Below are 12,812 nucleotides of genomic sequence, written 5' to 3'. Positions count from 1 at the left end.
TGATTGGCTGGAAGGAGGGCGTTGTCGACCTACGCCCCCCGACTGGCTCGCTCGCGGGGGCCCTGCTGCGTGGACCTCTGGCTGGTGGGGTCGGGGGCGCCCCGCTTCCGCCGCGCTCTCCCGGAGCCCAGCTCCGAGACCGACCGGCCGGTGAGTAGGACTGTGCACCGTGGGGCACGTCAGCCTTTACCGTCCCTCCGTTCTTCTGGCTCCTTCCCCCCCAACCCCCGTCCTCTGAGCCTCTGACCTCTCCACCTCCAACTTCTTCCTGCACGTCCTGCTCGGACGGGATCCCGCTCTCCTCTACCGTATCCTGAGGCTTAGGTTCGCCTCCGACCGCTCACTCTCAGGGAGGCCCTTGGGAGTTGAGAGGTACTGCGGGGCAGGTGTTTTTCTCGGGTCGGGGGCCGTGTCGCCATGTTCCCTGGCCACCCAAGCACCCCGAGGCTCCTAGGCAGAGGTCACTTGGATGGTTGCAGAAGGGTGCGTTGGCGCCGCATGTTACTGTGAGTGTGAGTGTGTGTGTGTGTGTGTGTGTGTGTGTGCGCGTGTGTAAGAGGTGGCGGTACTCCAAGTGACTTTCGGTATGCAGGTAACGGAAAGTCAGATCTAAATTGACTTAAAATTGTAAATTACTAACTTGTTCTCCATTCTATCTAGAAAGAGAACATTATATCAGAAGGTCGAAAACGTGGATAGTGTATGTGTGGTTTTAGATCACTTGATGGTCACCACACAGAATATGTTATGTTTAATGATTTATTTATGCTAATATTTAATATGCATGTTCTAGGTTGTCATCTCCAATCCAAACTTGCTGAACACTGGAAGTTGGTTGGTTCTTTTTTTCTGTTCTTTTAAGTATTTTTATTGATTTCAGAGAGGAAAGGAGGAGGAGAGAGAGAAACATCAATGATGAGAGAGAATCGTTTATCAGCTGCCTCCTGCATGCCCCCTACTGGGGATGGAGCCAGCAACCGTGACCCACTGGTCCATAGGTCCACGCTCAACCACTGAGCCATTGCTGGCAGGGCAGAGGTGACTAGTTATTGAAATATTAAGCGGAGCTACATGTAAACAGCCAAAACTTGAAGGTTATTTGCTTTGCAAGTTGCTTCTTTGAATGCTTGAAGCTTCTCTTTAAAAAATGTTTTTATTGATTTCAGAGAGGAAGGGAGTGGAGAGAGATGGAAACATCAATGATGAAAGAGAATCATTTATCGGCTGCCTCCTGCACCCCCCCTATTGGAGATCCAGCTGGCAACTTGGCAAGTGCCCTAACTGGGAATCCAACCGTGACCTGCTGGTTCATGGGTCCTCACTCAACCACTGAGCAACACGTGCTTGATTCAAAGCCTCTCTTGATGGGTCTGAGAAAATTTAGAAGTCCTGTTGCCATCAGCAGTAGTTGTGTGCTTATCTAAAAACTAGAGGCCTGGTGCATGAAATTCGTGCATGGGGGTGAGGGGTCTCTCAGCCTGGCCTGCACCCTCTTGCAATCTGGGACCCCTCTGGGGATGTCCGACTGCTGGTGTTTAAGCCTGATCCCACAGGGATCCCTGTGGGATCAGGCCTAAACTGGAAGTTGGACGTCCCTCTCACAATCTGGGACCACTGGCTCCTAACTGCTCACCTGCCTGTCTGATCACCCCTAACCACTCACCTGCCTGCCTGATGCCCCTAACCACTCTGCCTGCCTGATTGCCCCTAACCACTCTGCCTGCCTGATTGCCCCTAACCACTCTGCCTGCTTGATGCCCCTAACCACTCTGCCTGCCTGATTGCCCCTAACCACTCTGCCTGCCTGCTTGATCACCCTTAACTGCTTTCCTGCCTGCCTGATCGCCCCTGACCGCCTCTGCCTTGACCGCTGTCACTGTGGCTTCATCTGGAATGACGTCCGGAAGGTCGTTCGGCTGGCTGGTCTAATTAGCATATCATGATTTTATTATTATAGATGATATTTATTTCCAGCCTGTACCAATTTACCATGTGATTTTCAGGAAGTAAGTTTTGTAGGGTTTTTTTCTAATCATTTGTTCAGGTTTAAGAAAGCGCATGATTATTTTGTGTGAAGTGTGATATTTCCTATCTACAGTCTAGTCTCAAGACAGTTTTCAAATTACTTTTTATATCATTACTAGAGGCCCGATGCACAGATTCATGCATTGGTGGGGTCCCTCAGCCTGGCCTGAGGGGATTGGGCTGAAACCGGCAGTCTGACATCCCCCGTAGTAGTGCGCGAAGCAGCAGGCGGCCTGGGAGGAGCCCGAGCATGGCCAGTGCCACTCCCACTCATTCTGGCCCCACTGCACCTGCCGCTGCTCAGTAGCGCTGCCGCGGAGGCGGGAGAGGCTTGCACCACTGCAGCTGCTCTTGCCAGCCATGAGCTCGCTGAGCAGCGCTCCCACTGTGGGAGAGCACTGACCACCAGGGGGCAGCTCCTGTGTTGAGCATCTGCCCTCTGGTGGTCAATGCATGTCATAGCTACTGGCTGGTCATCTGGTTGCTTAGGCTTTTATATATAGAGAATATATATAGATTACACTAATGGTTCAGTTATAACTTAATTATTCTTCTCACCCACTTTTGAAGCTAATACATGTAGTGTGTGGCTTGTTAGATGGATGACAAAGATCCTGTGGATTTCATAAATTAAAAATCATAATAGCTTTTAAAATGGGTCTGGCCGGTGTGGCTCAGTGGTTGAATGTTGCATGGGAACCAGGAGGTCACGTTTTGGATCCTGGTAGGGGCACATGTCGGGTTGGGCCTCCATCCCCAATTGGGGGTGTGCACAAGGCAGCCAATCAATGATTATCTCTCAGCATTGATGTTTCTCTCTCTTCCTCTCCCTTCCTCTCTGAAATCAATAAAAATATATTTAAAAAATTTAAAAACTGGGAATTGTTATTGTTGTATTTCCATTAGATTTTATGTATTTTTAGCTAGTTGAACATATTGTATTTACAATTTTTTATCCTGATTCTTTCACTTGATACTTTTTGAGCCTATCTCCTTTTTAAAGAGACTATGTATAACATATTTAAAATTTTGACCTATGTATAATATATTTACACTAGAGACCCAGTGCACAACATTCGTGGACTTAACCCGGCTTGTGCCCTTTTGCAGTCCAGGAACCCTTGGGGGATGTCCTACTGATGGCTGTAGGGAGCGGACCTAAGCTTCAGTTGGGCATCCTTAGCGCTGCCGTGGAGGCGAGCCACTGCGCTCACCAGCCATCAGCCCAGCTTCTGGCTGAGCGGCACTCCCCCTGTGGGAGTGCAGTTACCACCAGGGACAGCTCCTGCATTGAGCATCTGCCCCCTGGTGGTCAGTGTGCATCATAGTGACTGGTTGTTCTACTATTCAGTCAATTTGCATATTACCCTTTTATTATATAGGATGTAAGTGCACATGCAGTAATTGTACAGTTTGACAAATTTCCACAAACTGAATACATCTATATAATCAGCATTCAAGTCAAGACCACCTCAAAAACTCCTCTCTCGCTCTCTTTCTGTACTAGCCACTATGAGTAACTATTCTCCCTTCTAACATCAAAGATTAGTTTTGGCGATTTTTTAAATACATTTTAATGGCTACATAAAATTTTATCATTTGTATTTTGCTATAATTATTCATTCCTATGTTGTCGATTATCTTTCTAAATCTTCTTTATTACAAGTAAAGCTAGAGGGAACACATATTTTATGTAGTAACTTTCCTAGAAGTGATGTTCCTCAGTGGAATGGCAATATCATTTCTGAAACTTCTTGTACATATTTCCAGTTTGTTTTCTGAAGTGGTTAAAGCAACTAATACTCCCATAAGTGGTTTATGTGTTTTGTTTCACAACCCTCTAATAAAAGTTGGGTATTTTTATTTTCTTTTAAGCTTTACTATAGTAAGAACTGATATGGAAACTAGAATTTTAAGCTCACATTACTACTTTTTTTAAAAAAATATACTTTATTAAATTTTTACAGAGAGGAAGGGAGAAGGATAGAGAGCTAGAAACATCGATGAGAGAGAAACATCAATCAGCTGCCTCCTGCAAACCCCCCATTGGGGATATGTCCGCAACCAAGGTACATGCCCTTGACTGGAATCGAACCTGGGACCCTTCGGTCCGCAGGCCGACGCTCTATCCACTGAGCCAAACTGGTCAGGGTTCACGTTACTTCTTAACTTACCTATTATAAAACAATATGGCCTGATGGATATATTATAAAATTTGCATATCAGAATATTTTAAAATACTAGGTTCTAACAAGTAGCAATTCAGATAAATAGTTTACTGCTTTGTGGAATTTTGATCAAGCTATTTTATTTCTTTACTAGAGGCCCGATGCACGAAGATTTGTTCACAGGTGGAGGAGGGGTCCCTCAGCCCGACCTGCACCCTCTCCAATCTGGGAGCCCTCAGGGGAGCCCTCTCCAATCCGGGAGTTTCTGTCTGTCTTTGCAGTCATATGAGTGAATTGTCTGAGACCCCCAGCCCAGTTTGGTTTGTTGCTCACAGAATAATAGAGGCATTTTTTTTTCTTTGCTTCATTGGTGGAGATTTCCTGGGAGTTTTAGGATACCTTCCCTTTAATTTTTCCTAGACACTCTGATTTTACTTATGTCTCTCACCTTTGCTTTCCCTCCATCCCCCACCACAACAGTAACTTGCTCCAGGCTCACTTTGCTCTAGTGCAGCGGTTCTCAACCTGTGGATTGCAACCCCTTTGGGGTCGAACGACCCTTTCACAGGGGTCGCCTAAGACCATTGGAAAACACATATATAATTAAATATTGTTTTTGTGATTAATCACTATGCTTTAATTATATTCCATTTGTAACAATGAAATTGGGGATCACCACAACATGAGGGACTGTATTAAAGGGTCGCTGCATTAGGAAGGTTGAGAACCACTGCTCTAGTGTCTAGGACAGGGGTCCTCAAACTTTTTAAACAGGGGGCCAGTTCACTGTCCCTCAGACCGTCGGAGGGCTGGACTATAGTTTAAAAAAAAACTATGAACAAATTCCTATGCACACTGCACATATCTTATTTTGAAGTAAAAAAACAAAACGGGAACAAATACAATATTTGTATTTGCATGTGGCCCACGGGCTGTAGTTTGAGGACCCCTGGTCTAGGAGATCTGTCTGCCACCAGAACTACGATTCCCAGCATTCCTGGTGCTCCCTGCACTCTGGGCTTCTGCATCCGGTCCTGGGGCTGCCATCAGAAGTACGATTCCCAGCATTCCTGGTGCTCCCCACACTCTGGGTTTTCCCCAACCGAGGGAGCCACGTCCCCCCAAGGGAGTGACCGAGGGAGCGACTGATGGAGCCACGTACCCCCAAGCTGCCAGATCTCCCACTCTGCTCTTTGTATGCAAATTACCCGCCATCTTTGTTGGGTTAATTTGCATACTCATTGGCTTGTGGGCATGGCTTTGGGCGTGGCTTGAGTGTAGCGGAGCGATGGTTAATTTGCATGTCTTTTATTATATAGGATTTCTGTGGACCTAAATTTCTACATAGTGAAATGATGAAATTGGACTTAATGGGAATTAGATACCCAATGTAAGACTCTGTGCTAGTTATAAGGAATATGTAGCTCTAATGTCAGACCAGTGTATAGTATAGACTAGCAGAAAAGAAATATGTATGTGTGTGTGTGTGTGTGTGTGTGTGTGTATTAGAGGCCCAGTGCACGAAATTTGTGCATGGCTGTCCCCTCAGCCCAGCCTGCACCCTCTCCAATACGGGACCCCTTGGGGGACATCCCTCTTACAGTCCTGGACTGCTGGTTCCTAATTGCTCACCTGCCTGCCTGCCTGGTTGTCCCTAACTGCCCCCCACTGCTGGCCTGATTGCCCTCACTGCCTCTGCATGCCAGACTGGTTGCTCCTAACTGCCCCTCCCCCAAACTGGCCTGGTCTCCTCCAACTGCCCCCCTGCTGGCCTGGTCGCCCCTAATGGTTCCCCCTGCCAGCCTGGTCCCCCTTCATGGCCTCCCCACAGGCCTGGTAACCCCACACAGCCTGCTGTTCAGTTGTTTGGTCGTCCCTCACTAACCCCCCTGCCAGCCTGGTTGCCCCACGCAGCCTGCTTGTTCAGTCGTTTGGTCGTCCCTCACTAACCCTCCTGCTGGGCTGGTTGTAGACAGCCATCATGTGAGGGTGTGAGGGTCAATTTGCCTATCACCTCTTTATTTTATAGGATATTCACACAACTATAAACCTTCTTTTGCCAACCCCTATATATAGAGAGATGTATATATGATTTTATAGACATGTGTTTTATGTAGATAACAAATGTATCTTACATAAATAAATGCATTTTATAGAAGCATAAAAGATAGTATTCTAATATGTTGTCACATGGGAGATGGTCTGTCTATATAAAAGGCTAATATGCTAAGTGTCCTTCCCTCCGTCTGGGTAATGACATCAAATAGCAACACCTGGCTTCCTCTTCCTAGCCTCCTTACAGTTTCTTCAGCTCAGGAAGACTTTAGCCAGGTGGAAACACTTTACACTGTAACCAAATATCTGTGAAGCGTTTTCCTGGGTCTCATCTCATTTGATCCTCACAGAAGTCCTGGAGTAGATAGGAGACTCAGTGGAATCCTATTTTCTTTTCATTAGCCAGAAAACGGAGATTTAGAAAGCTTAGAACCTTGACCCGACTGAAAAGAAGTAAGAAATGGTGAACCTTGAAAATGACTTCAGGTTTTCTCACTGCGCAGAATATAGTCAAACACTACTGCAGTTAAATATTTTACCCTTTGTTCTCCCTTCGTGATCTATAATAATAATCTACTTCATGTTGATATTTACTGATGTGTTGCTGACAATTACCTGAAAGAGAAGTTGGGGTACTTCACTGGGCTGGAATAAGTTTAGCTAAATCAGAAAGCAGGTCTAATTAAGCGAGTTTGTTCTATATCTATAAAAGGCTAAGTTGACTCGTGCATGTGCGATACATACTAGTAAAAAGCTCTTGCTGGTGCCAATCGCACGCATGTGTTTTGATCTGTCATTGTCAATTGTGAATTTGGTTTACATTTCTATTATAGAGAAAGGGTGAATAGTGACATCAATATATTTCTTCTAATTAATTTCCTTTCAATGTGCACAAATTCGTGCACTGAACCACTAGTAGATGTATAAATAGGAAAACAGAGTTCTATAGATTACCGAAGAGGCCATTTAGCCCAGCTTGTGGATTCAAGGAGAGGCTGTGAGTATATTAGTTCAATTCAAGGCCTTTGAAATGGGACTGCCTAGATTCAAATGCTGGCTCTTTTGTGCCTCAGTTTCCTTGTCTGTAATAATATTAGTACCTATTTCTTAGTGTTGTGAAAATTAAAATTGGTACTTTATGTATAAAGTTCTTAAAGCAGTGCTGGGCCCATAGAAAGCCCTGTATATTAGAGATGATATCTTAGCTGAATTAGCCAAATAAGAACATTCCAGGCAGGTGGGAGAGCAAGAACAAATCAAAGAACTTTGACATATACAGAGAACTGTGGGTAATCCAGTACCTATAGAATACAGATTGAGGAAAAAGGCAGAGATGAGTCTGAGAGGCAAGCAGGTCATGAAGGCCTTAAATGCCTGTTTGTCTTCCTTACCACTTTTTATCCAGCAGCCAACACAATGCCTGTCATTAAATAAGTGTTAAATGAAAACCTTTTGAATGAAAAGAATCAATTAAGATGCTATATACTATATCCTCTCTACAATGCAGAGCCTTTGAAAAATCTTTAAGAGCAGTGTGACTTCATATTTGCTCTGCTGTCAGTGTGTAGAATAAATTAGCGGGGCCAAGGCTGGTTAGTAAAATCAGCTACGAGGCTATTGAGGAAGACGACTAGAACAATAATAGTAGTTGTGAGAAGATGGGCCAGTTATAAACTATCAGATACAGGAAACAGAAAAGAAGTAGAGATAAAATCACACTAATATACCTTCTTCCTTCTCTTTTCTCACTAATAGCTCCCATTTTGCCTTTCTCTTGTAAATAAATATACCCTGTGCTCTTTTTCTAGATCAGTTTTTGATTCTGTTGGGTGTTTTCCATGCTCCATCATGTTGAGGGCTAAGACTCGGCTTGTTTTGCTTTCACCTCATCATCTGAAGCAACTAAAAGAGTCATCAGGCTCCAGACTTATATGGCAGCGACTTCTACATCAAAAACAACCCCTTCACCCAGAATGGGCTGCCCTGGCTAAAAAGCAGCTGAAAGGCAAAAATCCAGAAGACCTAATATGGCGCACCCCAGAAGGAATCTCCATCAAGCCCTTATATTCCAGCAGGGATACCAAGGACTCACCTGAAGAACTTCCAGGAGTGAAGCCATTCACACGTGGACCATATCCCACCATGTACACCTTTAGGCCCTGGACCATCCGCCAGTATGCTGGCTTTAGCACTGTGGAAGAGAGCAATAAGTTCTATAAGGACAATATTAAGGGTGAGATTTTAATGAGATATAATATTTATGATCAAACATACACTTTCTCATCTTGGTTTCTTTTTGAGGGGAGGTTGGCTAATCTCTGTAAAGATAATAGTTATTTTATAATTTTGTAGTTTAGATTGTATTCTGAAAACAATGAATGGTTTTCAACTTCCATGGTCAAAGGATTGGTGAGCCAGAATAAAATATTCAGTTCTTTTTTAAAAAAAAATATATTTTATTGATTTTTTACAGAGAGGAAGGGAGAGGGCTAGAGAGTCAGAAACATCGATGAGAAACATTGATCAGCTGCCTCCTGCACGCCCCCTACTGGGGATGTGCCTGCAACCAAGGTACATGCCCTTGACTGGAATCAAACCTGGAACCCTTCAGTCCGCAGGCCGACGCTCTATCCACTGAGCCAAACTGGTCAGGGCAAAATACTCAGTTCTTGAAAGCAAAAAACACTTCCATGCACATTGTGTAAAAGAAATTAGGTGAAGTGAAATTGTAAGAAGAAAAGAGACATTGGCTTTGTCTTTGAAAAGTTTTAATAAACATTATTTTAGGGTAGGACTTGGAGGCTAAAAGGGATTAAGTGATGTCTAAAGAAAGTAATAAATAATAATGTGGTATAAATATATTCAGTGCAATCTGGCATTCATTCTCTGAAAATCATATTTACTATTTCTTCTTTCTGATCTATTATAAAGTCATATTGTTTGAATGCTGGACTTGAGAGTCTATAACTTTGTATTGGCCATAGAGGACTGAACTTATATTTAGTGTAGAATATTTCAGCTTTTCACATGATTTTCATAGTTTCCCAGAATATTTGAATAGCCAAGACATCCTGTAATGACCATATTAAATGAAAAAAAATAAGTGAGCATAGAAATACTAAATACTGTTAACTATGTATAAACAGCCAAATCTTGACATGAATCATCAACATATTTCTATCAAAAATGGTTAGGATACAAAAAATCCACAAATGGACATAACATAAATGAGGTGTTTTGTTTTGTTTCTTTCATTCTGATAGTGAGGTCTGGAACTCAATTTGTGCATTTTAGCACATGGGAAACAACTGACTGTCTTAGGAAATAAAATATCTACTTAAATTTGTTTTGACATTTACAAACATAAAAATGTTTGTTATAAAAGTGTACTATGATGAGATGAATCAACACTTACTAGTGATAGGAAAATCAGTTAATTTATATGCCACACTCTTTAATCTGACATTATGTTTTCTTTATATATTTAGCTGGCCAACAGGGATTATCAGTTGCCTTTGATCTGGCAACACATCGTGGCTATGATTCAGACAACCCTCGAGTCCGTGGTGATGTTGGAATGGCTGGAGTTGCAATTGACAGTGTGGAAGATACAAAAATTCTTTTTGACGGAATTCCTTTAGAAAAAATGTCAGTTTCCATGACCATGAATGGAGCAGTTATTCCAGTTCTTGCAAATTTTATAGTAACTGGAGAAGAGCAAGGTGTACCTAAAGAGAAACTTACTGGTACGATCCAAAATGATATACTAAAGGAGTTTATGGTCAGAAATACTTATATTTTTCCTCCAGAACCATCCATGAAAATTATTGCTGACATCTTCCAATATACAGCACAGGTATCCTTTGTGTTTATTATAGGTTTTTCTGTAGTTCTGTGACTGTAGGAATTTTTATAAAATACCATAGCCTAATTTGAATTCAGTAACTGACTAATACTTATTGTAGTATAAAGTCAGATGTGGGGTTTTTTGTCTTGTTTAGTTTTTGTGTATGTGTGTTGTTAGTTTCTTTTCTTTTTTTTTGGTCTTTCATATACTAATGTTATGGTCTGTCATTAGCTCTAGAAATCTGGACACTAGACATTTACTGTATTTTCTTTATTATTAAAATTTTTATAATCAGAGAGGGCCCATAATTTATACTTCTTCATTTCTTCACTTGTGAATAGACACTGGTGTCAGACAAATGGGAATCAAAGTATCAGCTTTATTTCTGCTAAAATTGGATTAGAACAGCAGTTTTCAACCACTGTATCCAGGATACACTGGTGTGCTGCAAGAATTTTTAAAACATGCAATACCTGACTATTTAGTTACAGGCATTGATCTCTTTTACCTTAGATTGTCAAATAAAAAAAATGACAACAGCCAGTAGAACAATGGCCATCTGGTGTGAATGAATAAAAAAATGTAGCTTTTTTTTTGTTAGATCAGCAAAATATATATTTTTTGGTGTGCTGCAGTATTTTAGTAGTTCATGTGTGCCAAGAGATGAAAAAGATTGGAAATTGCTGGATTAAAAGGTATCACTTATATCTGCAACTACAATGAGTCTCCTAATATTTCACCCCTGAATTAGGTTCATCTTTCTCAATCAGAGTGGTGGGAAAATAAGCCCTTGTAATGTTCTTATATTAACAGCAGTCCCTCCACAGGAAACCTAGTTTCTTAATTTCCCTTTGGATAATTCATATATTTATTTCCCCCATCATTCTCACTTTGCTTCTTTTTAAAAAATATATAATTTAAGCATTTTAAAAAAATGTTTTTATTGATTTTTAGAGAGAGAGGAAGGGAGAGGGATAGAGAGATAGAAACATCGATGAGAGAAACATCATTGATCAACTGCCTCCTGCACACCTTGTACTGGGGATCGAGCCCAAAACCTGGGCATGTGCCCTGACCGGGAATTGAACTGTGACCTTTTGGTTCCTGGGTCGATGAGCAACACCGGCCAGGCTCACTTTGTTTCTTGATAGCAGTCCTCTCCTTTTCCTCACCAACCTTAAAGTTAGACCACTGTTTCATAGTAAAGGACAAATCTCACTCCCACCATCAAATCTGTATCTCTTTCACCTCTTAGAATTGCTATTATCTCAGAACTCTTACAAGTATTGCATATTCTCTTTTTTTAAAAAAATATATATTTTATTGATTTTTTACAGAGAGGAAGGGAGAGAGAGAGGGATAGAGAGTTAGAAACATTGATGAGAGAGAAACATCGATCAGCTGCCTCCTGCACACTCCCTACTGCGGATGTGCCCGCAACCAAGGTACATGCCCTTGACCGGAATCGAACCTGGGACCCTTGAGCCCGCAGGCCAATGCTCTATCCACTGAGCCAAACTAGTTAGGGCATATTCTCCTCTTTTGAGATTTAGCCTTTACACTTTGCGGTTTTATTATTTTCATAGATTTCATCTGTCTATGAAAATGATACTGTATAGAATTGTACATTTCTATCACCCTTTTCAATGTCAAGAACACATGCCCAGGAGGATAGCATATGACAAACCCAGATATACAAAAAGTAGTGCCTTAAACTAAATAGGAGGCAGTTCTCTTTCATGTAGAAGTAGTAAGGTGGGGGTGTCAGAAACCATCACAGTCATAGGGTTCCAGTTTCCTTTCATCTGGCTTCTCCTCTGTTGTTAGTGTGCCAGCTCAGGGGCCAGGTGTGTTTGTATGAAGAGAGGGACCCGGCTTATCTGATAAAAGGTAAACTTCCAGAAGGAACAAACCACATTTCTACTTGTATGCCTCAATGGACACACACCAGTAGTGCGGGCAGATTGGAAGTGCAGTTCTGGACATTGGCACTCTGAATTTATAGCTCAGGTATTATAGGAGAGTGGAGACTGTAGCAGTGGGTGCTGCCATACTTGTCCATTTCACCTTGTAAAAGATCCTAATGTCCTCTACAAGCTCAAAATTGCTTTATATAGAGTCCTTCATAAAAATGATAAAGTGCCAGTTTCAGATATTGATCAAATAATGTTGTATTAAAGTGCTTGTAAACTGTAAACTTTTGTATTATTCCTTAAAAAATTTCTAATCGTGGCAAAGTACACATACCATAAAATTTACCATCTTAATAATTTTTAAGTGTATTGTCAGTGGTATTAAGTACGTTCACATTGTTTTGCAGCCATCACCACCATTCATCTACAGAACTCTTAATCTTGCAAAACTGAAACTCTGTATCTAAGTACTAACTTTCCATTATCCCCTCCTTCCTCACAACGACCATTCTACTTTTTAATCTTTATGAATTTGACTAAGCACCACATATAAAGGGAACCATATAGTATTCATCTTTGTACGACTGGCTCATTTCACTTAGCATAATGTCCTCATGGAGCATCCATGTTGTAGCATGTGTTAGACTATCCTCCCTTTTTAAGGCTGAATAATATTTCAATAGTCCAGTATTTTTATTATTATTAAAGAAATCCTGCTACTAAAAACTCGTCTTGGTAGAGAAGCACATGTTTTTTTCCTTGCTTCTTATTTGTAAATTCCCAGTATACTCAAGTAGTATCTTC

At 41.9% G+C, this 12,812-nt stretch overlaps 1 protein-coding gene across 1 annotated transcript in view; it reads left to right on the top strand.

The window, feature by feature from the left end:
• Positions 1–9: 9 nt before the first annotated feature.
• Positions 10–12,812, top strand: part of MMUT (methylmalonyl-CoA mutase) — a 37,369-nt gene continuing 24,566 nt past the window's right edge. The window contains exons 1-3 of the mRNA XM_036316802.1: positions 10–150; positions 8,057–8,481; positions 9,737–10,104. Coding sequence (XP_036172695.1) covers positions 8,097–8,481; positions 9,737–10,104 — 753 coding nt within the window. The 5' untranslated portion in view covers positions 10–150; positions 8,057–8,096. The remainder of the gene's footprint in view (positions 151–8,056; positions 8,482–9,736; positions 10,105–12,812) is intronic.

Source organism: Myotis myotis, unplaced genomic scaffold (genome assembly GCF_014108235.1).
Source record: "Myotis myotis isolate mMyoMyo1 unplaced genomic scaffold, mMyoMyo1.p scaffold_m19_p_7, whole genome shotgun sequence".
NCBI lineage: Eukaryota > Metazoa > Chordata > Mammalia > Chiroptera > Vespertilionidae > Myotis > Myotis myotis.
The sequence above is the reverse complement of the archived record's forward strand: the minus strand, read 5'-3'. Positions and strand labels throughout refer to the sequence as shown.